The sequence below is a fragment of the Camelus ferus genome, chromosome 18 (assembly GCF_009834535.1).
Source record: "Camelus ferus isolate YT-003-E chromosome 18, BCGSAC_Cfer_1.0, whole genome shotgun sequence".
Lineage (NCBI taxonomy): Eukaryota > Metazoa > Chordata > Mammalia > Artiodactyla > Camelidae > Camelus > Camelus ferus.
Window position 1 is genome coordinate 15773833 of NC_045713.1, and position 23530 is coordinate 15797362.

Consider the following 23530-nt stretch of genomic DNA (forward strand, 5'->3'; position numbering starts at 1 on the left):
AGGGACCTGGAGATGCTTTCTGAGATCAGCACTCTGTGGACGGTGACATTCTGATCTCTGCTGGGCGGTGGGGCTTAGCAGCAGTGGACGTCAGGAAGCTGGTCATTGGGAATATCTGTCCTGATACAGAATGAGAATAATTTTAAGCGAGTGGAATCACTGAACTGTTTCCAGCCTTCTTGCCTTCCCGCTCGCCCTCCATCGAGTGGGAATGGCACTGGGGGTAGCTGAGCGAAATCCACGCCCAGTGTCCCAGGTCCCAGGGCCAGCTGTGTTTCTTAGGGGGCCCTAGGGTATCCTTATTCATGTCATGGTTTACCCGGCAGGATTATCGTGATTTATAATGAGAAATACATAATTTGGTCTTCATCCATTTCTGGCACAGAACTCCACAAACCCTTGGAATTTCCTCAGCAATGAGTGATAAAGTGAAATGGGTGTCTTCCTGATATTCTTAAGAAACCCCTTTCAACCACACCTGAGTTTGTATTAACGCGATGACTTTTGGAAGCACCTGAGGCGGGGGGCTGGTTGCCAGTGGAGCCAGCCATGAGCTTGGAGGGCTGGAGACTGAGGTGCTTACCTGTGGCCAGTGATTTAATGTCTTGCCTCCATAAAGACGCAGAGTGGCCAGGTTTGGAGAGTGTCTAGGTGGGTGAACACATGGAGATGCTGGGAGGGGGCACGCTCAGGGAGCTGGGGGTTTCTGCAGCCCTTCCCACACGCCGTGTCCTTTGCATCTCTTCCGTCTGATTGTCCCTGAGCCGTAGCCTTTTTAATAAGCTGGTCATCTAGTAAGTGAATTGTTTTCTTGAATTCTGTGAGTCACTCTAGCAAATTAATTGACCCTGAGGAGGGGGTCCTGGGAACCTCCTATTTATAGCTGGTGCGTCAGAAGCTCAGGTGGCCACCTGGAGTTGTGATTGGCATCTGAAGTGGAGGAGGGTGCAGTCATGTGGGACTGAGCCCTTCACCTGTGGGATCTGACTGCCGTCTCCAGGTAGTGTCAGGACTGAGCTAAATTTGTAGCCTCCCTTCCCCGGCAGTGTGCACTGAGAGCTGGACAGCTGCTTGGTGGTGTTGAAAACGCACATCAGGCTGGCGTAGTTGAGGACGCAGCTCTGGGTCAGCACAGCTTTTCAGTGAGGACGCCACCTTTTTCTGATAGTGTGGCCCCAAGCGATTACTTGACCTCTGTGTGAGAACGTGGGCATGGTGTCAGCCCCTCGGAGACCTGGGGGCCAGAGGCACAGCTGTATTGGATGGACGTGGAGGGAAGGTGGGCGGCTGCTGAAGGTTGAGGTAGGAGGCGAGGGGCGGCAGGCCTGGGAGCCACGCGCAGTATGGGTGGTGGTATGGGTGGGACTCTAGGGGGTCTGGGGATTGAGTGCAAACATCCCCCTTGCGTTTTAATTAGATCCTTCCAGGGACCACCCTGGCTGGCAGTCTGGTCTGAGGATTCTGAGGGTTTCCTGCCACAGGGGCTCTGCCTCTGGAGATGTCTCTTCACTCAGCTCTTGGGCGAAACTAGGAGTGAATGAAGCCATGAAGCTGCCCTGTGGCCCCGGTGGTAGCAGTGGCAGTGGCTGTCCCCTCAGGGATGCTGGGTGGCACCTGGCCTGCCTAGCTCCTTTCCATTGTGGGTGTTTCGGAGGTTGGCGGATTTGGGTGCGGATGCTTCTCCGGGGTTCAGATTTGGACTCTCTGACCCAGTGGGTCTGTCTTAGTCCATCTGGGCAGCTGTAACAGAACACCACACTCTGGGTGGCTTGTAAACAATAGACATTTATTTCTCATGGTTCTGGGGGCTGGGAAGTCCATGACAGGGTGCTGGCAGATTCTGTGTCTGGTGAGGGCCCTCTTCCTTGTCTGCAGACCACTGTCTTCTCTCTGTCCTCACACGGCGGAAGGGGTGAGGGGGCTCTGTGGGCACTAATCCCTTTCATCAGAGCCCATCCTCATGACCTGATCATCCCCCAGAGAGGCCCCCCTCCCAACACCATCACACTGGGGCTTAGGTTTCCACGTGTGAACGCTGGCAGGAACACAATCATTCACTCTATAGCAGGGTCCCAGACTCTGGTCTGCTGATAAACTTGGGTTTTAATAAAATTCTGGGTGCGTGCGTAGCTGATGTTTTGGTGGAGAACAGGTTTGAGCCATGGCCTTCATCACTAGCTTTGTGACCTCTGAGCTCAGTTTCTCGCATGGAAAGTGGGGCCGGATCTGTCCCCCCTCAGTGGGTTCAGTGGGGAAATTGGGCTGGGGCGCTGACTCGGGGGCGTGGAGGAAGACCCCTGGGGGCTGTGGGCTTGGTGTCTCCTCTCTTTCTGTCTCCTATCTTACTTTTTTGTCGTTGCCCCCCCCCCGCCGCCCCATTGTCTTGTCTTTCTGTTTCCCTTTTCTTTGTAGCCCGTCTTGGTCCAAGATTGTTCACACATATAGATGCACATATATGAGCACACACACCACCCACGTGCAAGACACACGTGCACACACAAGCACACGTGTGTGCAACACACCTACGGACACACCACACACACAGACCACACAGACGTACACATGCATACGCGTACTCATACACGTATACAGGCACACACCTGCGAGCTGCTCCAGTTCCTTGGATGCATGTGTTCTTCCTTTAGAAAAAACATACCAGGAGGCACAGAGAGTAATACAGGGAACGCCCTCCACCCAGCGTCCACGGTTAGCATTTTTCATATTGTGGATGTGGGCACATCCTTCCGCGTTTGTTTCTTCCTTCCCCACATGTGGGTGTCCCACCATCTGCGCTGCGGGGCTGCCTTGTGCTAAGTTCTCATGTCCTCCACGTCGGAGTCGTGTTCCTTCTGCGTCTGCTCCGCGCTGATGTGCAGAGACCCGGCCCACTCCTTTAACTGGCGTGTGGTCCCGTCTCGTCACTGCCACACTCTGTTTGTCCCTTTTCATCGAGGAGCATGTGAGGTGTTTCCATCTTTCTATGCTGGAAAGTCTTGTATTGATCCCCATATTGTGTGTCTGCAACCAAAATATATACATAAATTAAAATTAGAATCTTAAGAGTGAGAATTTTTCTTCTGGTTTGCGTGGCCATTACAAATACCCAGTTGGTCAAAACATCACAAATATTACAGTTTTCATAAGTGACAAACATAAATACTGAAAAACACTGAACGTATTATCTGACGTGAGTGGATGGGCTGCTTTCCCCGCAGTTAATTCATGTAGTCACAGCTGAATAGAGCCTGTTGCTGGAATGAGACAGGTCAGCATCTATTCTGGTTCCGTTTTTCATTTTAACTTGAGAAACTTTTTCACATGAATCAAGTAGATGAGAATTAACGTGTTTGATTTAGCAATAGCATCCAATTCCAAATTATTTGCCAAAAAAAAAATCACATAAAGATCTAATACCAGAAAAATATTATTGATGATTTACCAGCTAACAACTTACGTCCTTCCAGCTCCTAACAGCAGCTTTATTGAGACATAATTCACATACTGTAAAGTTTATCCTTTTAAAATGTACAATTCAGTGTTTTTTTTCCAAGAACATGGTTCCAGTTTTGTGATTACACAACCACTGCCCTAACACATTCTTGTCCCATGTGTTCAATCTTTTAAAAACAATTTTTCTTGTTTTAAAGTAATACACATTAATTTAGAAAATGTATAAAATACAGTTAAAGACAAAACAAATGAGAACATCTCATCCATTGCCTGTTAATCTAGAGGTTTTAGTTTGTAGCCTTTGTACCTCTGAAGTTATTAACGCTTCAGACTGCACTGAGACGTGGGGGCCTCCCGTGTATAGTTCACCGTCAGGTCGTGGAAGAGCTGTGGAGGAGAAGAAAGCAGAGAAGGGGGTCAGGGGAAGTTGGGGGAGGTTGCCAGTTTTAAAAAGTATGATCAGAAAAGGGATTGTTGAGATAGAAACGTGAGGTCAAAGGATCCAGGCAGACTTGGGGAAGAACTTCATTAAACAGACGAAACGGCATGTTAAAAGACCCTGGGGGCAAACAGGGTCTGCACTGTCTAGGGCCTCACAGGCCAGGGAGGAGTTTGGGACTCATTCTAGTGTGACTAGGAAGCCACCAGGAAACTGTGAGAATGGGATGTGGGAAACAGACTTTGGGGCTATGTTAGTGGGGAGACCCGGGGAGTGGATTGCAGTAATCCAGGCAGGAGATGGTGGTGGCATTGACTAGGGTGGTGGCCAGGAAAAAGTATTAGAATCAGGAGCCCTCGGAGGGTCACCCAGACTGGATTTCAAAGCCCATGGTGATAGTTACCTCTTGCCGAGTAACAAATTCAAAGTGTAGCCATTTATATTTGATGTTCATTATCTCATTGTTTCTGTGGCCCAGGAGCTTGTGAGTGGCTTAGTTGTGGGACTGCAGTCAGCTGGGGTCTGCTTCCCAGGTGGTTCCCTCATGGGGCCAGCAGGTCAGTGCTGGGTGGTGGCGAGGGGCCCCCGCTGGTCACTGCATGGACCCCTCCCTAGGGCTGCTTGAGCGTCCTCACCACATGGCAGCTGGCTTCCCCCAGTGCCTTGGAAGTCTCACTCCATCATTTCCAGAGTATCCTGCTGGTGACACCGGTTACTCCTATTCAGTGTGGGAAGTCTGCCGAGAGACACAAGTACCAGGAGGTGAGAATATGGGGGCCTTCTTGGAGGAGAGCTACCTCACCTACTTTCTACTGGTGGAGAAAACCCTGGGGATTTGTTGGCCTTAAAGGTCCCCCAGGAGGAGGTTAGGTCAGGATTTTCCAGGTCAAGGGCCTGTCTCCACACGGAAGGCCCTGCAGGGTCGGCCAAGCTGCCATGCCTGGTGCTGCCCTCTCCCGAGCCCTCCCTCCAGACCAGGGCCACAGCCTTTGGATCCACCTCAGAGTCTTGGAGCAGCGTGGAGGGCCTATCAGGGCTGAGGACCAGGCCCCACCACGAATGCTCAACATTTGGGACCTCACTGGCCAGTCTGAGCAGTCACTGGGCTTGCACGCACCCTCTCTCATGTGCCACTGCGGTCCGACTTGTTACCCAGTGCCTGGTGCGTGGGGCTTTCCCTGTCTGCCCTGCTGTATGTGCCGTGGTAACGATCTAGTCAATCTCGGCAGACAAGGTGGCTCTGAGCTGGGTTCCCCTTAAAGCTTCCTGCCGAGGCATCTCTCACCTACCTTGTGATTTGGGCTCGAGGTTGGGTGGACCAAGGGCCAACCAAGACTGCAGCTGGAGTCCAGAGACCACCAGTGCCCCAGGCCTGGTGCCTTGCTCCCACCCGCCTTCCAGGGCCAGTGTGGGAACGATCATCATATTAAAATGCACTGATGCTTTCAGTGTGGGCACTGGGACCATGGCAAATCTCAGGTGATTTTGGAAGAGTCCCAGAGCGTCCCTGTATCTCAGTCTTTTCATTAAGAGCACCACGATGGTTCCTGTTCAGTGAAAAGGTGTAACACGAACAGAACGTCTGGGCTCTGTCCCTGCCGCACCCGCTCCCGCTGGACTTCCTGGCAGCTTTCTGGGCGTGTCCTTTTGACCTGTTCTGTGTGTGCTCACAACTCGAGTTATGCGGTTAAGCGTGTGCTGTTGCCTTTCAAAAGAGGTTTTGGAATGCGCTCAACGATTGTTCTGTGATACTGGCTTTCAGGTCTGTTGACACTCTTTAGCAGCTATTGTGTGATGTTCCATGAAATCGGGTGTTATATTTACTTAACTAGTCACCACTTTATTCTCTTTTCTCTCACTGTGGTTGGCTGTGTCTGGTTCCTGGTCCACATGTGGGTTGGGGTTACGCCTAGCCTATTAGGTGCTGGCTGTGTTCCCTGCAGGCAGAGCCATCAGGCTGGACTCCTGGTTCTGGGCCTCCCAGCTTAGGCAGCCATGGCTGTGTCCTCCGTCACCAGAGCTGTGGTTCTCAGGAAGGACACACAGATCCATGCAGGGCACCCACTGTAGCTATAAGGGCCCAGAATTCCCTGTGGTCCACAAAATTCACAGGGTCCTGGTCCTGTGGACACCTGGCCTTTTTCTGGGTCCTCTGTGCCAGAGAGAAAGGGCGGACCGTGGGCAGGTGTCAGATCAGGAAGCTTGGGAGAGGTGGTCCTTCCACCGTTTCCCCAGCAAGGCTGTGAGCTCAGTTCTTTGAAGCTGAGCTGTGTCTGACGCCTTGTATCCATTTATTTCTATGAGAAGTGAGAATTCAGTACCTAAGTGTGCCGTGGACATACATCTTCAGTCTTCATGGAGGAGGGGATCAGATGTGAATGAAGTAAAAACTCATCCACATAGTTTTAAACTGTGGCATTGCTTGGGGCTCGGATGCGGGGGCTGATTTAGTCTGTGGGTCAGAGGAAGTGTATTCGTTTTCTGTGCTGTCATAACGGAGTGCCACAGACTGGATGATTTAAAATGGCAGAGTTTATTCTCACAGTTCTAGAGGCCAGAAGTCCAGAATCAAGGTATCGACAGAGTTGGTTCCCTCCAAAGCTTCTGTGGGGGTGGTTCTCTGCCTCTCCTTGCTTCTGGTGGCTCCAGGCGTTCCTGCCTTGGAGCTGTGTCCCTCCCGGCTCTGCCTCTGCCGGCACACGGCTTCCTTCCCTGTCTGTCTGTGTCCAAATCTCCCTCTTTTTCCTTGGAGACACTGGTCCCTGGATTTAGCACCCCCCCCAATCCAACCTGACCTCCTATTACCTTGATTACATCTCCGAAGACCCTGTTTCCAAATAAGGTCATGTGCACAGGTACCAGGGGTTAGGATGGGGCCATGTCCTTGTAGGGAGGCACAGTTCAACCTGCTGCAGATGGAGGTGATGTTGAAGGGGGGTGCTGGATGTGTCCAGCAGGAGGGAGGAGTGGCCCAGTAGAGGGGAGGTGGGGATGGGTGCAGAGGTGGGGTGGGCTGGGTGGAAAGGCTGAGGCTGGTGCCTGGAGCCGGCCTTTCTCAGGGCTGAGCTTCTCGGCTGTGAGACGCTCCCACTGGGCTGTGTTGAGCCCCGTCATCTACAGCTGTGTTTCCTTTTAACCAGGAAACTACTTCGCCTCGCACTTTTTCATGGGAGGTGAGAAATTTGACACTCCCCACCCTGAAGGTTATCTCTTTGGCGAGAACATGGATCTGAACTTCCTGGGCAGTCGCCCGGTCCAGGTGGGTCTCTGCGGGGCTGGGCATGTGGGCAGTAGTGACGAGGCCCCTGGCGGTGGTGACGAGGCCCCTGGCGGCGAGCAGGCCCCGAGAAACCCCAAATGAGGCAGAGGTGCCAGCCAGACGTGTGTGTGGGACGTGTGCCTGAGGTGTGCCCCTCTGAGAGGCCTGCCCCTGGCGCTGCCCCCCCTGGGAGGCTGGATGGCTGAGATGTGCACTTCGTACACTGCTGTCCATTCGTTCAGCACACATTTGGCACCTGCTGTGTGCCTAGGACTCTTTCAGGGACTGGGGACAGAGGACAGACTCTGCCCTGTTTAGTGTGAGGGGTTGCAGACAATAAAGAAGAGAACGGTAAATTAAAAAAAGCCATGGATGCCCCCCAAAATTAAATAAAAGTTTAAAAAAAAAGAAGGAAATGTTTGATGGATGGAGACTAGGGAAGGAGAGAAGTGAGGGCCCATCGGGGTTGCTGAGCAGGGATTGGGTTTTGTATCTTGAGGTGACGAGTGTGAGGTGTGATGAGGTGATGAGGTCCTCAGTGTGAGCAGGGGGCCAGGTGGGAGGCCCTCTCAGGAGACACTGGGCCCTGTCTGCTGAGGCTGCCGAGTCCTGGGGAGTCCCTGGGCCTGGTGGGGGATGGGTGGTCTCTAGGCTGTTTTAGCCATGGAGCAGCTGGTTGACATGAAGTTCTGATCCTTTAACCGATGGGAGGCGAGGGGCCCAGGGCCGAGTGCTGGCCGCTCCCACCCTTGGGGTCAGTGGGGCCTCCTCGTTGTGCTGAGCTGCCCACCCTCCCGAGTCCATGAGAGCAAGAGCAGAGCCTCGCCTTCCACGTCTTCGTAACCTCAGCTCCGGCCCAGTGCCTGGCTTGTGCAGGTCTCCTGTAAACCTGTCGTCTTGTGTAACTTTCACCTTGAGACCATCATAGAGTCTCCTGAAGTTGTAAGAAGTGATGCAGAGAGACTCCATGTGTGTGCCCTTTACCCGACTTCCCAGCGACAGCGGCTCGTGAGACTCAGTGTCTCAGTGCGTTGTCACAAGCAGGGGACTGACAATGCGCACATGCTTCGCACGTGCCACCAGCTTTACAGCACCTGTGTGTGTGCGTGTGCATGCTTGTGTCCCTTCCAGAATCTGTGCTGACCATCTTCCTTGTGTGGAGGGTCCACCTTGTTCAGAGCAGCAGTGGGACGGCAGGAACGCGGCCTGAGAGCCCGAACCCTAACCACTGCCGCCAGGGACCCTTGAGCCAGAGGACACTAGCGAGGGGTCCTTCCTGGAATTGGGGGACTGTGGCCACATGGCCGGAACCCTTTAGGGCACTTCTGGTCCCGGCTCCCCCACGTGCTGGCCGGGTTGCCTGTGGCTTCTTTGAGGTAGATGAGGATAGTGCCGTCCTGTGGTCAGTGTGAGGGCCCAGCAGTACCAGGCAGGGTTGTGACCGTTGTTCTGATTACGCCATGTGTTCTCTCCCCCGCCATGCCCTGGGGGTTACCTGGAGTTGCTGTTTATCTCCTAGTTTCCTTATGTCACCCCCGCCCCCCACGAGCCGGTGAAGACGCTGAGGAGCCTGGTGAACGTGCGCAAAGACTCCGTCCGGCTCGTCAGGTAACCCTTCACCCCACCCTGTGGGGCGCTATGCCCCAGGGCCGTGATGCTTGGGAGGAGAGGTGCTGAGTGGCCCCCACCCCCACCCCCTGTGTGTAGAGTCAGGACTCACCTCCCAGAGCTGCCCCTGCGTGAGGGTGGGAAAGGGAGGGGCCAGCAGGATTCGCCTGTGGAGGTCCAGCCCTTAAGCCAGGGTCTCAGCCAGGCACCTGTGCCCCAGGGCCATGGGCTGTATCTGGAGACAGTCTTGGTTTTCCCAGCTGGGGACTTGTGCCACTGGCATCTGGGGAGCAGAGACCAGGGGTGCTGCTGAGCACCCTGTACGGCACAGGACACCCCCACAGCCAAGAATGGTCCAGCCCTGAATGTCGGTGGGTTGGGAACTACTTTAAACTTGGAAGACGTGCAGCATCTGGGGCTGCCTCTAAACCGAGGACTCATCTCCTTTCCTGTGGGCAGGAGGCAAGGGAGGGAGGACCCTGCGTTGCTGAGCCTTATTGTCCAAACAGGAAACAGCCCTGCATTCCTAGAAAGGTGGGACACAGCCAGGAGTTGACTCTGGGGGCCCCTCGGCGGGGGTGGTGTGTGCGGTGCAGGATGGGGATGCCCTCGCAGGCGTGGCCCCTGACCTGCCCCTGTCCCTGTGCGTCCTCGGCAGGTACAAAGATGGTGCTGACAGCCCCACTGACGACAGCGAGAAGCCCCGAGTTCTCTACAGCCTGGAGTTCACCTTCGATGCCGATGCCCGGGTGGCCATCACCATCTACTGCCAGGCGGTGGAGGAGTTCCTGAATGGGACAGCTGTGTGAGTCCCCTGGGGCCTGGCAGAGTAGGGGTGGCAGGCTGGCCCAGCAGTTCTGCTTCTGTCTGTACATTGTGTTTGAGCTTTCAGGGATTTTATTTGAAATGAAGGCCCTGCTGGCCCCCAAAGTTGGAAGTCTGCAACTTCAGGAGGACTACAACAGGGCTGCCTCCAGGCTGCAAGGCCAGACCTGGGCAGGATGAGCAGAAATGTGCCCGCTTCCGTCCTGTTGGAGAAAACCCTTTGGAGGCCAGATTTGGTCTGGAGAGTGGGGCGGTGGCTGAGAACTTGGGCTTTTGAGTTCGTGTGCCAGCAGCCCCTCCCTTAGTGCCAGTCTCAGGCCAGACATGCCAGGGCCCTCGAGAGCATCCTTTGTCCCAGAGACTGAGGGAGGCCCCAAGGGTAGCAGGTGTGTGTAGGGTGGAGGGGGGCGGGTAAGGGTCATGTGTTGGATTCCGGCATAGGGAGATGCCAGAGTTTATCAGGATTAAACATTTGGGCGCTGCTGGACCCAGCCCTTCCTTTCCTGGGGATTTACCTTGGGGATATGCTTGCATGTGCGGACTAAGATGTGTGGAAGAGGGTTCTGGAAGCTTTGTTTGGAATAGCAAGATGTCGGGGACCACCAGGTGTCCACTGTTGGGGGCCTGACTGAATCACTCAGAGTAAAGCTGTGGGAGTCCACACAGTGTCCTAGAACATGGCACCTCATCTGCGGTGATTCTGGGACGGCTCTGGGTGCCGCGTAGTGAAGGGCAGAGTGTAGGTGGACTGCTGTTTGAATATTAAAGAAGAGACACCGGCGCACACAGGCATGGTTAGCCTTGGCTTCCCCGGCAGTGATGTGTGAGTTGCGGACAGCGCAGAGAAGCAGGTGGCTTGGAGCAGGCCTGAGGGCAGGGAGCGGGGGTCCCTTTACACTGTGTGCATTTTAGTGTCATATTTATTCAAAAAAGTCAACAAACCATAAAGACCAAAGGGAAAAGTGTAGCCAAATCTGGAAAGATAATAGCTGTTGGGCGGGTGTGGGCTCTGGAAGGCCCCGCTGGGTCAGAGCCGGTGCTGTGAGGGACACGTGGCCGTGCAGGCTGGCCTCTGCCCCACCAGAGAGGGGCTGGGGCTTGCGTGGTGGGGACCTGCCAGTCAGGTTTCTCCTGGGTCCCCAAGAGGCTAGTGGCTGCCAGCCAGTCTCAGTTCCTGTGCGCTGGGGGGGACGGGGTGAGACAGAGTGTTTGTCTCACTGTCCTTTCTTGCTGCTTCTTCAGCTACAGCACCAAGAGCCCAGCCCTGCAGTCCGAGACTGTCCACTACAAGCGGGGCGTGAGCCAACAGTTCTCCCTGCCCTCCTTCAAGATCGACTTCTCGGAATGGAAGGACGACGAGGTAGTGTCCTTGCTGGGCCCCATTCCCCCGGGCCCCCTGCCTGAATTCCTTCCCTTCAAGCGGGCGACACAGCGGGGCTTGTGCGCTCAGACCCCTCTCGTGGTTGGTGAGCGTCAGGGGCGGCTGCTGACCAGGGGTCTGCGTGCTCAGCCCAGCCGGGCGTGCCAGGATCGTGGAGCATGGTTTGGTCCAGGCCTTGGCTGGACTGGACGATTGCGGATGGCTGGAGCAGCGGCAGTTAGAGGCTCCTTACTGGGCTTTGGTGCAGTTGTCGGGGCCACGGGACTGCAGCGTGGCAGGATGCCTTCCATCTAGTGGTTCCGCATAGTTAAGGACGTGGAGGATGCTCATTGCAGCTCTGTCTGTAATACTAAAATTGGAAGCCAGCTACGTGTCCACCACGGGGGGGTTGGTTGGTTTACCGATGTTATGGGAACCACCTGTGTGCATAACACGGGCACCATAGCTCTTCCGTTCTGGGATGAAATGCAGCCCTAAAGCAGCTGATGGAGCTGTGTCTCCTGGGCTTGGAGCAGATCATGATGCAGACAAATACCACGAAATCTCATGTATGTGACGGCCACAGACACACACAAGCCGTCTCCGCAGGTACACATGTGTGTATGTAATCCTTGAGGAAAAGCCAGAGAAGATTCCCATCAAGCTGAAGACTGGCTGCCTCTGCAGAGGGTCGTGGTGTGAGGAGGAAACACACACACACACACACGCACGCACGCACGCACACACACAATACGTCTACAATGTGAGTGTTCATACTGTGTACACCTCTGACTTATAAAAAAAAAACCCAGATTATTAAAGTATAATTTATATACCATAAAACTCACCCATTTTCAGTGTGCAATTCAGTGATTTTTAGTAAACCTGTGATCACAGCCATCACCACAATCCAGTTATAGGACATTTCTCTCCTCCCTGCAGGATCGCTTGTGCCCAGTGATAGTTAATCCCTGCTCCCACCCCCGGCTCCTGGTTCTAGTCTGCTTTCTGTCACCATAGTTTTGACTGTTCCGGACGTTTCACGTGGATGGAATCAGGCAGTATGTGACCTTTCGTGTCTGGCTTCTTTCACCTGGCTGAATTCTCTCTTTTTTTTTTTTTTTAGTAAAAGGTAGTCGCGTATTATGTTACTAAAATACGCGAGGGGGAAGGATTGGAGGTAGCGGGGCATGGTGTAGTGTGGAAGGTTCTGGGTCACGGGGACATCAGCCGTGAAGGCCTCACCCTGGTGGTTGCTCCCGGCCGTGTGTGCTTGCTGGTTGAGCAACAGAAGCCACCTCTGTGTTACTTCGGTGAGAATGCTGGGTCTTAAGGGAGGGTGTGCGGTCGTTGGAGTCAGAGGCAGAGCTGTCGTTGGAGTCATTGCAGCTCTGTGCAGCAGCCTTGTGCCGTCAGGATGGTCCCATCCCTGTGGGCACCACCAGTTCAGATGCCCTGCAGGTGTATCTGGTCCCGCCCACCCTCCTGTGAATGGGGAGGGAGATGGGGGCTGGGAGGGCAGGGAAGTGAATGCTCCTGCCCCTGGTGATCTGTGGGGTGGCCGGGCTGAGGCTGCACCTCAGCTTGGTGACCTCTGTATAGTCCAGTCTCTTGGCATTTTGGCCCCGAAACAGACCCCCTGTACATTTGCAGAAGTACTGAGTCAAGCCAATGGTTTGGGTCCCTTGTCCTGGGGGCCTACCTGACTCGTAAGCCCATCTTGAGTGCTGCATAGGGGCACCCCCTTTCCTCCCTCAGTGCGTCAGGGAGCCCGCATCCCTGACTTGTCAGTGTGTGGTGCAGTGGGGCTGGCGGGCCGCCACCCTGGGCCTGTCCAGCCTTGTTATCCCAGGACCCTGTCCTCGTCTTTGCCCTCTCTGAGTATCACCTCAGCTAATGTGTTCTTGAAACCAGCTCAGTTTCTGTTACATGTGTCTTTTTACTGCAGTGGAACCACAGTGACATGCAGTGCACTCACAGTGTGTGACCACTGTGCCGTTCTAGCACATTCTCATCACCCAGAAGGAAGCCCTGCACCCACCCATTAAGCAGTCACTCCCCTTCCTCCCTCTATTGCGGGTATTTTTAAACGGAAACTTCATTAGTCATTCCTATAGCTGGGAAACTGCTAAGCTTTGCCATAAATAGAAGGTTCCAGAAATTAAGCTTACGGAGAGCAGACCGGTGCTGTTACGTCCTGGCATGACGTCATTGCCTGCTGAGGGCGTTGAAGAGGGTGTTGGCAGGTGGTTGAGACCTGGTGGACACTCTGGCTTCAAACCCAGGTTTCTCTTTATCCCAGGGTTTCTCAGGCTCGGTGCTCCTTTGGGTCCTGGTCATTCTTTGGTGGGGACCGTCCTGATGTCCGGGGAGAGCTGGGGTCATGGTGCCCCTGTCATCTCCACCTCTGTCTCTTGGCCCAGCACTGGGTCTACCAGTGTAGTCATCCACTGGGTTTGCAGAGTCAGCTGAACGAATGCCATGTGTAGGGTGCTGCCCTGGGCTCTGGGATGACACGTGGTCCACACTGTTCACGGGAGGCTCCTGGAAGGCTGCTGCAATAGAGCCTTCAAAGCAGCGTCTGTGTCAGGACCTTTCTGATTGCAAGTGACAGAAACACCTCAGTCTGGCTTAAGAAAACCAGGAATTTATTGGCATAGGTTCTGAAAAAGCTGGACGGCTTGTGGTTTCCTCCAGGGGCCTGTGTCTTCAGGACAGGTGTACTGCTTCTGAGCTGACCGCACGCTACTGCTGCCCTGCAGACCAGTGGAGTGATGGGTGTGGTCCTGGCCCGGGTCCCAGAGTGCTCAGGTGGACGGTCCCAGGCCCCGCTCAAGACAAGGCATACTGTCCCCCTGGCCAGGCCACATAGATCCAGGGTGGGAGAGGAGTTGTTCCCAAATTTCCCCAAGGAAAGTTGGGGTGCTGCCACCTAAGAAGGGCACTCGAATGCTGGGCAGGCAGACAACAGCCATTTGCGCTTTTTCAGTAGGGTTTGGACGGATCACGGCAGGAGGCCCGTGTTGGGTCAGGCTTGATGAGAACAGTCTGGAGGACTGAAGTACCAGGTGGCCTTTCCCAGGAGCTGAGAGAGCACAGGTGGGCGAGGCCTGGAGGCGACTCTGACTCTCACTGTGCATGAAGCATCGGGCAAGTTATGCCACCTCCTCGAGCCTGGCTTTCCCATCTGTCATCTGGAGGTGGAAACAGCCCCTTCTCTAGGCTGGCTGTCCAGGTCCACACGGCAGGGGTGTAGAGGGCTCAGCCCAGGCTCCCCGCTGTGAACCCTGCTGCCCAGGGGGCCGGAGAAGAGAGGCCGGGGTCACCACCTGCTGGTGGAGCCCCCATCACTCCTCCCCAGACCCACGTCTGTTACTCCCCCTGTCAGCTGGCGCTGAGGCCACACTCAGCGAACCCGGGAGAAAGAAAAGGCAAAGCACACGGCAGCTCTTCGGAGCAGGAGGCCGCCCACGTCCATGCTGATGGCCACGTTCCAGCAACCGGTGGAAGCGCAGGCGGCGGGGCTGCACAGCACGGGTCGCTGCTCCCCTTCCAGCTCTGTCACCCGGAAGGCCGCTCCTGGCCTCAGTTACAGCCTCTCAGGGCAGCGCCTGAGCGCTGCACCGGGTGTCACTGTCATTGTTACCATTGGGTGATGTTGGATTGGTCGTCGGCAGGATCACTCCATGTGCGCTGACGCAGGGTGGGGAGGGCAGAAACAGCGTGCAGGGGGCCCTGTCCCCAGGATAGTTCGTAGATGACATGTGACTCCTGTCTCAGGTGATTTCCCACAACCCTGTGGGTCACTGAAGAGCAAGGCAGGAGCACAGAAAGGGGGTCCCTTCCTCTCCCAAGCCCAGGCTTGTGTGGTGCTTGGATAGGCCTGAGCACGTCCCCTACCTCCCCGCATGCAACTGTATGCACACATGTCCCCACCAGGTCAAGGGCGCTGGAGGCCCTACCCTGAGTGGTCCTGCGAGGCCCTCCCCGGCCACCTCCCTCCTTGGCCACCCACCTCCTTGGCTGTCGCTGTCTGAACACACGCAGCATCGAGTGGCTGGTGCTCACTGCGTGCTCTCCCAGGCACCACACTCAGGGCCTTTGTGTAGGCATGACTTCTGTCCCTTTTATGTGGATTGGGTAACTGAGGCTCGAGTTGTAGAGCCAGACCCGAACCCAGCCGGCAGTGCTGAGTCTGCCCTGTCCCAGCACCTGGCCTCTCCAGGCCCTGCTGCCCGCTGACAGCTGGGGACCTACCTGGCACCTTCTCCACGGCGGGTGTGTTCGGCTGAGCACCTCTCCCCATGGGCTCTGTGTGACCTGCCCGTGGGCCCCGTGGTGAGCAGACGTGGAGGCTGTGCCCGAGGGGACACGTGGGTTGGGGAGGGGCCTGCAGCCGGCAGGGATCCCCGAGGGTTTTAAGCTGGAGGAGAAGGAAGAGGGAGAGGAGGTTTCTGGGTGAGCTCGGACGAACCATGTGGCCTTTTTCACTTTCCTTTCGTCATTGTTTGGGGTCGAGCCAGGTACCTTTCTTCACAAGGTTGAACACGGCATCTCTGTGGTACCCAGTACACCCATGCCCAGGGTACACCCAGCAGAGTCAAAAACGGGCTCAGGCCCAGGCAGCAACCCTCACCAGAGCCCAGGGGCAGCCCAGTGTCCGTGGGCGGGTGAATGGACGTGGTCAGGCCGGGCAGGGATGCTGCTCTGCCTGGAGGAGGACGCGGCTGTGACCTGGTGATGCTGAGTGAGAGAAGCCGGGCACAGATGATAGTACCGTGTGATCCCATTTCTCTGAACATCCCGTAGGGGCCAGTCCACACAGGAAGCAGGGTGGAGGCTCTGGGACTGGATGCTGGCTCCTGCTAGGGCTGCCGGAGATGTTCTGGGAACCGTGGTGCTGACGGTCACGTGACCTTAATGGATGTACCTCATGACACTGAATCTCAGATCACAGATGTGCCGTTTTCATCTGTTTTACCACAGAGAAGAAAAACGGCATCTGTCTCTCCTCAGCACTTTGTTACCACGACGCCTCCTGCTCACTTTGATCATTCTTGCCTGCTTTTCTCCTCAGTTGAACTTTGACCTGGACCGGGGCGTGTTTCCAGTGGTCATCCAGGCCGTGGTGGATGAGGGGGACGGTGAGTTGCCTTCCCCTCCGTTCTCCCTTCCAGGCACATGGACCCACGTGGAGGGGCCACTTCCCAAGTCCACTCTCACATCAGTCGGCCGGGGGCAGTTCACTCCAGAGACAGTGGAAGATGGCTCAGCCCGACAAGCAGGTGTGGGGCTGTGGGGCTAAGGCACCGAGCGCTCCATCCCCTCTGGGCAACGCTGCCCCTGAGCCCTCTCGGCTCCCCTTCCAGCTCCTCCTCCTGACTCAGGCACTCCCAGCCAGCCTGTCTCCTCCCGCTGTGGCAGAGCCACGCTGACAGCAGCTAGACAGGCCTCCGGTTCTGGGGTCCACCCCGCAGGGAAGTGATGAAGACAGTTAGCAGGGAGTGGCCGGGCCCTGTGCTCTGCTGCTGGCCTGTTGGATCCCTCCCCGCCCCTCCTCCTCCTGCCAGTCCTGCTGATCTCTCCCTTGCCACCACCACGGGCTTTGGGGGTCCCAGGCCAGGGCACAGATGCTGGAGCCCTGCCAGGCCCAGGCTTGTCCCCCAGCTCCTTGGCACCGCCAAGAAGTCCCTCCGTTTGCTGAGTGAGAGCTGGCCGTGGGCAGTCAGCAGTGGCAGCTCTGGGGGACAGTGAGGTGTGGGTCGGAGGGAGCCATAGGGCCCCCCAGGCAGAGGAAGGCGAGATGAGGATGAGCCCTCCAGCGGGTCTGGACTCTGCCTGCAGGGGAAGGAGAGATGCTGGAGAGAAGCAGCCCAGGGCGGGGGGCCAGGGGCCAGCTCTGACCCCTCTCCCCTCTCTCCTGGCAGTTGTGGAAGTGACTGGCCACGCCCACGTGCTCTTGGCCGCCTTTGAAAAGGTAAGTCCCCCCTGCCCCTTACTGTCCTGGTGATCCCTCATTTGTCATTGTATCCTGCATGCAGTAGGTGCCCCATGAATGCTGGTGGGGTGGACGAGTGTCTGCCATCTGCCTAGCACGGCCCTAGACATGCAGGCTCTCCTGAGGTCCCCAAGCTGGGGATGCCCTGCATGTAAAGAGGCCATTTACATCGAAGGCTTCACTTACAACTACCTTTATGGTTATGTGTGTTTGAACTTAGGATTTGCCCCTTTTTTCCACGTAGACGTGCATCCCCAGGCCCTTGGCTATTGACGTTTTGTGGCCATGTTTATGATGTGTGGTGGGGATGTTGTTGGTGAGGACGGTTAGCCTCACCGCTGGCTCTGCATTAGGGCACCTTGAGTTCTAGGGACAGCCCTTTCACTGACACTGTTGTTCCTGGGGGCCAGCCAGTTCCCTGTGTCTGTCCACACAGCGAGCGAGTGCCTGGCTGTATTGGGACAGGATCTCTGCTCGTCGAGAGCCCTGCTGGCCACAGTTGGGCGTGGCCCCTCTCTGAAAGTGCCACCCCCAGCCCCGCAGTGGTCCTTGACATTGGCCGGCGCTCTGCAGTTGTGAAGTATTTTCAGCACCAGCCTGTAGCCCAGGTGGACAAGGAGCAAGGACTCTGTGAGGAGACCAGGCTCAGACTTGTTCTGAACGTCCTGCCGACCCCTGGTCTCCTCGGCCTGGTGTGTATCTGCAGTCCTGAGAGCCTGAAGTACAGAGCCCAGCTCCTCCCTGTGATCCAGGTCTTTCTGGATCCCCCAGGGTATCAGTAGAGCCGGGCCTGGGCCCCCTCAGGTGAGGCTAGGTCTGTGCGCCCCCTGGTCTCCCAGGGCCGTGGTGACGCCAGTGCCCGGGTGGAGGTGGCCCTCTCCCTCTCTGGGCTAGCCAGCTGCAGGCGCCCCAGTTCGGCCTCGTCGGAGGCGACAGTCACTGTTTCCCCATCATTGTGTTCTGGCGAGGCATTGGACCATCACTGGCGGACGTTCCATTCTGTGCCTCTGGTATAGAGCTCAGTGAGAAACTGCCTTGTTTTTGGAGTGCAGCGCACTAGAAACTTCCGTCGGAACCATCAGCCTCACAGGAAACTCTGAGTGTTGTTCTTGATCAACTCAGAAGGGGTAGCTGGTGAGCGAGAGTGCAGATCTGGTGCCTTGGCTAACTGCGTGGCCTCGGAGCCGGGTGCCTCCCCAGATGCCCCCGGACCGGTCTGCTCTGTCGTGTCCCCGTGGCTCTTGGAGCCTCGGGCCTTCCTCTGTGCGTGGATGTGCGGCGTCCTTGTGCCGTGTTCACGTTAGCCCGGGGAGTTCTTGGAGGGCTAGAACTGTTGGCTTGCTCTGCTTCTTGCCTCTGGGGGAGCATCTGTCCATTGCCAGATTTTGGCTGATGGTGGTGAACTTGAGTGTACTTGGGAACTGCCTGGGAGAGCTGGATTTTTTAGGTCTGGGTAGGACCTAGGAGACGGTATCTTGGAAAGACTCTGGGTGGTTTTGAAGCCAGGTCGGGGCCACACCTTGAGAAACCCCGGCCTTGCTCTGAGTCTTCTTGTAGTCCCTCCTTTTTTTCAGCTGTGGGTGTGGGTTGACTGAGAAAAGGACGTCAGCACAGCCGAGTTAACCTCTGTGTCTTTCTCCCCTGCAGCACGTTGATGGAAGCTTCTCCGTGAAGCCTTTAAAGCAGAAGCAAATTGTAAGTCCTTCAGAAGAAACATTGTGAGCCCTTTTGATGTGAAAGGCACGCATGCACACATGACCCAGTAGTCTCTGTGGATTATTCTCCCTGGGCCACCTTGGCCGCTGTGGGCCCTGGGCTCCAAGAGTCAGGGTCAGGGTCACCTGCATACCCGCCATGTACCTGCATTGACTGTTGTGGCCCTGAGTCTTGTCCGCCTTGAACTTAGTGAGAGTTCAGTAAATGTTTGCTGAATGAACAAATGCCGGATGGAGGGAGGAAACAAGAAACAAACGCTGCAGCCTCCCCTCTTCCTATTCACAAGTTGCTGACGATACCTCCGTGTGGGGCAGACTTGGATTGACTTAGTCCATATTTGAGAGGAAGGATGGGATATCTTGGAAGCAACGGGAGCTGTAGACCAGTACAGCCTTTTTCTGGGGTCGGTGATCCCCACGGTCCAACACCAGGAAGAATTATCCCTAGTGGGCTCCCACTTACGTACCGTGAGGGCTTAGAGGATGGGGTCCCCTGAGCTGTACCTGTGGCCACAGTGGGGTCTGTGTCAAAAGCCGTGATTATTAGGTTGTCCTTGTGTGAAGCTGCTCAGGTGCGTTGGTGAGTTTTTTAAAAGAGGGGTCAAGAGAACTCTGGCAGATCCAGCCCTTGGGGGTGACAGGAGGGCCAGAGACCCCCGTGATAGCCAGGACCCTGGTGTCGGGAGAGCTGACCTGCAGGGCTGTGGCTGTCAGGACAGATGTCTGTGGTCTGTGAACTGTAAGAAATACAGTAGCTCAGACCACTTCTGAACACAGTCAGTGTGAGGCCCGGCTCTGGTCACTCTCGTGGGGCTGGTGACAGGTCCAAGGTGGTTTTCCTCTAGGCTTAGGCTGGGTAAGGTGGGTACGTAGGCTCCAGGCCCTCTGGGGTGCGCAGACGCCTGGCCCAGACCAGTGCCCGTGCTGCCTGTGGGCGGGGCAGGTGGCTCTTTTCCCCTCCTGTCGCCAGTGATACCTGCTCCCTGGGTTGCCAACCACGCCTGCCCCAGGACCTGAACCCGGCACCCAGGAGAGGTTGTCGGGCCAGGTGGGTGCATAGGAGCCTTTGGTGGGGGTAGGGGGTGGGCAAATGCCCAGACACCCCTCTGCTCTCCAGGTGGACCGGGTCAGCTACCTGCTGCAGGAGATCTATGGCATTGAGAATAAGAACAACCAGGAGACGAAGGTACGCACTCGTGGGGCTGCTGGATGCCGGGCTGAGCTCGCTCCCCAGTGCTCCTCCCACCTGTGAGGAAGCGCGCCCACGGAGTGACCTGTCCGGGGCCCGCAGATAAGCAGATGAACTGGTTTCCTGCCAAGCCTTCCCCTGGAGGCCCCAGACTCCAGCACTTTCCCTTAAGCGTTAAGAAGTTAAACCGAGTCTATGGGCCATTTTGTCCTTTTCCCAGCAAATTCACCGGCTTGTTACCCTCACTGGGTTGCTGGCTGTTAGGTGGGTCAGGGCGGCCTAGGAACGTGGGGCCCTCCTGCCTCAGGCATAGCCGGTGCCGCCTTGGCCTTTCCCTCCCTTTTCATTCACTGCACCCGCCAGCCGGCTCGACCTCTGACTCCTGTGACAGGAACCTGGTGGCCCACAGAGCCAGGGAGTCAACCTGTGCCTTTGTCATCATCTTAAGGCACGAGTGAAACTTCCGCCTCTTCTTAAGAATCTCTGGAGTCTCATGCCAGCTTCCACGACGGCTGGAACTGGCTGGAAGCCGGTGCTCTCTGCCCGGTTCGTGTGTCTGCACCAGAGGTCGGCCGACTTCCTAGAGGGCCGGGTCTTTGTCGTCCTCAGCCTCAGGCCCCGCAGCGTCTGTCACTCCTGCTCATCCACCCGGCACCACGGGTGTCACAAAGAAGCAGCCACAGACATACAGGAACCCGGGGGCAAGGCCGTGTTCCAGCAAAACTTTGTTTCAGAAACAGGTGGCAGGCTGGACTTGGCCAGTTCATTTTTAGGCTGTTGCTGTGTCTTGATCCAGAAGCTACTACTTTTATTTTCCAGAAACTGCCGTTATTTAAGGAAAACATTTCAACAACTTACACTTGCCTGATTTTTTTGTTTGTTTGTTTTGACCAAGTAAACGCGCCTCCTCGGAGGATTTCTGTCCAGTACCGTCCTCCCACGTTGCCTCCTTGGTTCAGAGTGACAGGAGACCTGGGTTCTCCCAATTTGGGGGCATGTTAGGGGAGGGGCTGCCCTGCTCCTCGGCCACCTTCTCTGCCCCATGGGCCTCCCTGTGCCACCACATCCCCCCCCGCACCCATCTGGCCCCTGCCTCTGGCCTCGGGAGCCACAGACCCTGGGGCTGGGGTGTTCCCACAGCCCTCGGACGAGGAGAACGGCGACAACAGCAGTGAGTGTGTGGTGTGCCTGTCGGACCTGCGGGACACGCTCATCCTGCCCTGCCGCCACCTGTGCCTGTGCAACTCGTGTGCCGACACGCTGCGCTACCAGGCCAGCAGCTGCCCCATCTGCCGGCTGCGTGAGTGGGGCTGCGGGTGCGGGGCGGCGGCAGGGAGCGCGAGGCACGGCGGTTGGCATGGGCGGGTGACACCCATGGCCACGGCGGTGGCACGTTCTGCCTCCCGGAAAGTTAGGCTCAGGCTGAGCGTCCAGGAGGGGCTCCTGGGCAGCGTGTGCCGTGAGCCGCACAGTCAATTAGTGAGTCAGATCTTTATTTTAAAGAGTTCGGTGAGAAATTACAGTGAAATGAAAAGTGTGCTGCGTGTAAATGATCAAGGAATTAAATTTGGTTTCCTCGAGCATCCAGACCCTCTCAGTCAAAAAGTCATCACGTCGGGACTAATTCAGATTAAATATTCCCTGATAGAGAGGATGTAATGGTTCTCCAGGTGTAAATCCTGCTGGTGAGGGGTTGGGTGTTGGGGGGAGAGCGCCCTCCTGTGGGATCTGAGGGACATTTTCTTTCCCGAGGCAAATGATGGCTTTTTTTTAAAGCAGAGATAAAGACTATCAGATTTAAGTCACTTTCAGAAATAATGGATTGGTAGATATGAAACTCTTAAATATAAAGTTATCTCTTTATGGCTACATTTAGTTCTTGGATTCATGACTGTTGACTATAAAACTTCTTTTTTAAAAACAGTTTACAGCTACAATAAAATACTTCAAAGCAATTAATCAGCAGACATGGCCTTAGGAAGCCCTGGAGGGAAAAAGGAAAGTGTTTTAAAAATAACAAAGCTTAGGTTGATTTTTTTTAATGCAAATTTGATCTTTATAACAAAGTGTTCTTTGCCCTATGAATATGTTTAGCATACTCAAAAACCTAACTTGGACTCAATAATTCTATATTGGTAACATATCATTTTACTTTGTCTCCCAATTTGATTTACTTTAGTTGTTTTTAGTGAATTACATTCCAGATTAAAGGTATTCTGTTGTTAGTATACACAGAGTAGACAAATGGAGGGCATTTTAAAGGCATTTGTTAAATCATATATATTTCATTAAAATTTTTTTTCTTCTAGTTTTATTGAGATATAATTGACTTACAGAACTGTATAAGTTTAAGATGTACAATGTAATGATTTGATTTACATACATCATGACATGATTATCAGTTTAATAAACATCTATCTTCTCATATAGATACAAAATTAAAGAAATAAAAAACCATTTTTTGTGATGAGAACTTTTAGGGTTTACTCCCTTAGCAGCTTTCATACGTACCATGCAGCAGGGATTGTACTTAGCATGTTGTACTGTTAGATCTCTGGTACTTATTTATCTTATAGCTGGATGTCTGTGCCTTTTGACCATCTTCGTCCAGTTCCCCCTCCCCGCACACCCACCTCTGGTAACCACAGATCTGACCTCTTTCTGTGTGGTTGGCTGGTTGGTTGGTTTTGGATTATAACCGACCTACAACACTGTTTAGTTCCTGTTAAACAACATAGTGATTTTTTTTCTTGTGCATTTGGAAACAATCACAATGAAGTCTAGTTACACTCTGTCACCATACAAAGATATTACATAGTTATGGATACATATTTACATATGACTGTATTTCCCACACTGTGTGGTTCAAACCTGTGACTCATTTATTTTGCAACTGGAAGTCTGCACCTCTTCATCTTACTCACCTATGTCTTTCCTCTCCCCACCTCTGTCTCACCTGGTAACCACGTGCTTGTTCTCAGTATCTGTAACTGCTTCTGTTTTGTTATGTTTGTTCATTTATTTTGTTTTTTAGATTCCACATGTAAGTGAAATCACAGAGTATTTGTCATTCTGCATCTGTCCTATGTCATTTAGCATAATAGCTTCTAGGTCCTTCCGTGTTGTTGCAAATGGCAAGATTGTATCTTTTTCTGGCTGAGTAATAGTCTATTACATGTAAATATGCCACATCTTCTTTATTCATTCATCTGTTGACAGGCTCTTAGGTTGCTTTCATATCTTGGCAATTGTGAATAGTGCTGCAAAGAACATGGGGTGCATGTATCTTTTCTAATTAGTATTTTTGTTTCTTTTGATAAATACCCAGGGGTGGAATTGCTGGGTCATATGGTAGTTCTGTTTTTTAACTTTTTAAGGAACCTCCATCCTGTTTTCTGTAGTGGCTGCCCCACCAACATGACATGAGGGCTCCCTTTTCTCCACTTCCTCCTCAGCACTTGTTACTTGTTATTTTTCTGACAGTAGTCATTCTGACAGGTGTGAGGTGTGGTTTTGATTTGCATTTCCCTGATGGTTAGTGATGCTGAACGTCTTTTCATGTGCCATATGGAAAAATGTCTATTCAGATCCTCTGTGCATTTTTTAATCGGGTTGTTTGTTTTGACGTTGAGTTGCCAGTGTCTGGGTCAGACTGTGTGCTTTTAGTTGGCTGACAGGTGTAACTTG

At 54.4% G+C, this 23530-nt stretch overlaps 1 protein-coding gene across 7 annotated transcripts in view; it reads left to right on the plus strand.

The window, feature by feature from the left end:
* Nucleotides 1-23530, plus strand: part of MGRN1 (mahogunin ring finger 1) — a 44966-nt gene that overhangs the window by 9402 nt on the left and 12034 nt on the right. For 4 of the 7 annotated variants that reach the window (XM_032461099.1, XM_032461097.1, XM_032461098.1 and 1 more), the window contains exons 2-10: nucleotides 7030-7148; nucleotides 8668-8756; nucleotides 9415-9561; nucleotides 10824-10941; nucleotides 16019-16085; nucleotides 16869-16918; nucleotides 18587-18634; nucleotides 19772-19840; nucleotides 20984-21143. In XM_032461099.1, coding sequence (XP_032316990.1) covers nucleotides 7030-7148; nucleotides 8668-8756; nucleotides 9415-9561; nucleotides 10824-10941; nucleotides 16019-16085; nucleotides 16869-16918; nucleotides 18587-18634; nucleotides 19772-19840; nucleotides 20984-21143 — 867 coding nt within the window. Of the gene's footprint in view, nucleotides 1-4512; nucleotides 4652-7029; nucleotides 7149-8667; nucleotides 8757-9215; nucleotides 9291-9414; nucleotides 9562-10823; nucleotides 10942-16018; nucleotides 16086-16868; nucleotides 16919-18586; nucleotides 18635-19771; nucleotides 19841-20983; nucleotides 21144-23530 lie in introns of those variants that run through there. The other 3 variants (XM_032461096.1, XM_032461093.1, XM_032461092.1) reach the window with 2 other exon arrangements.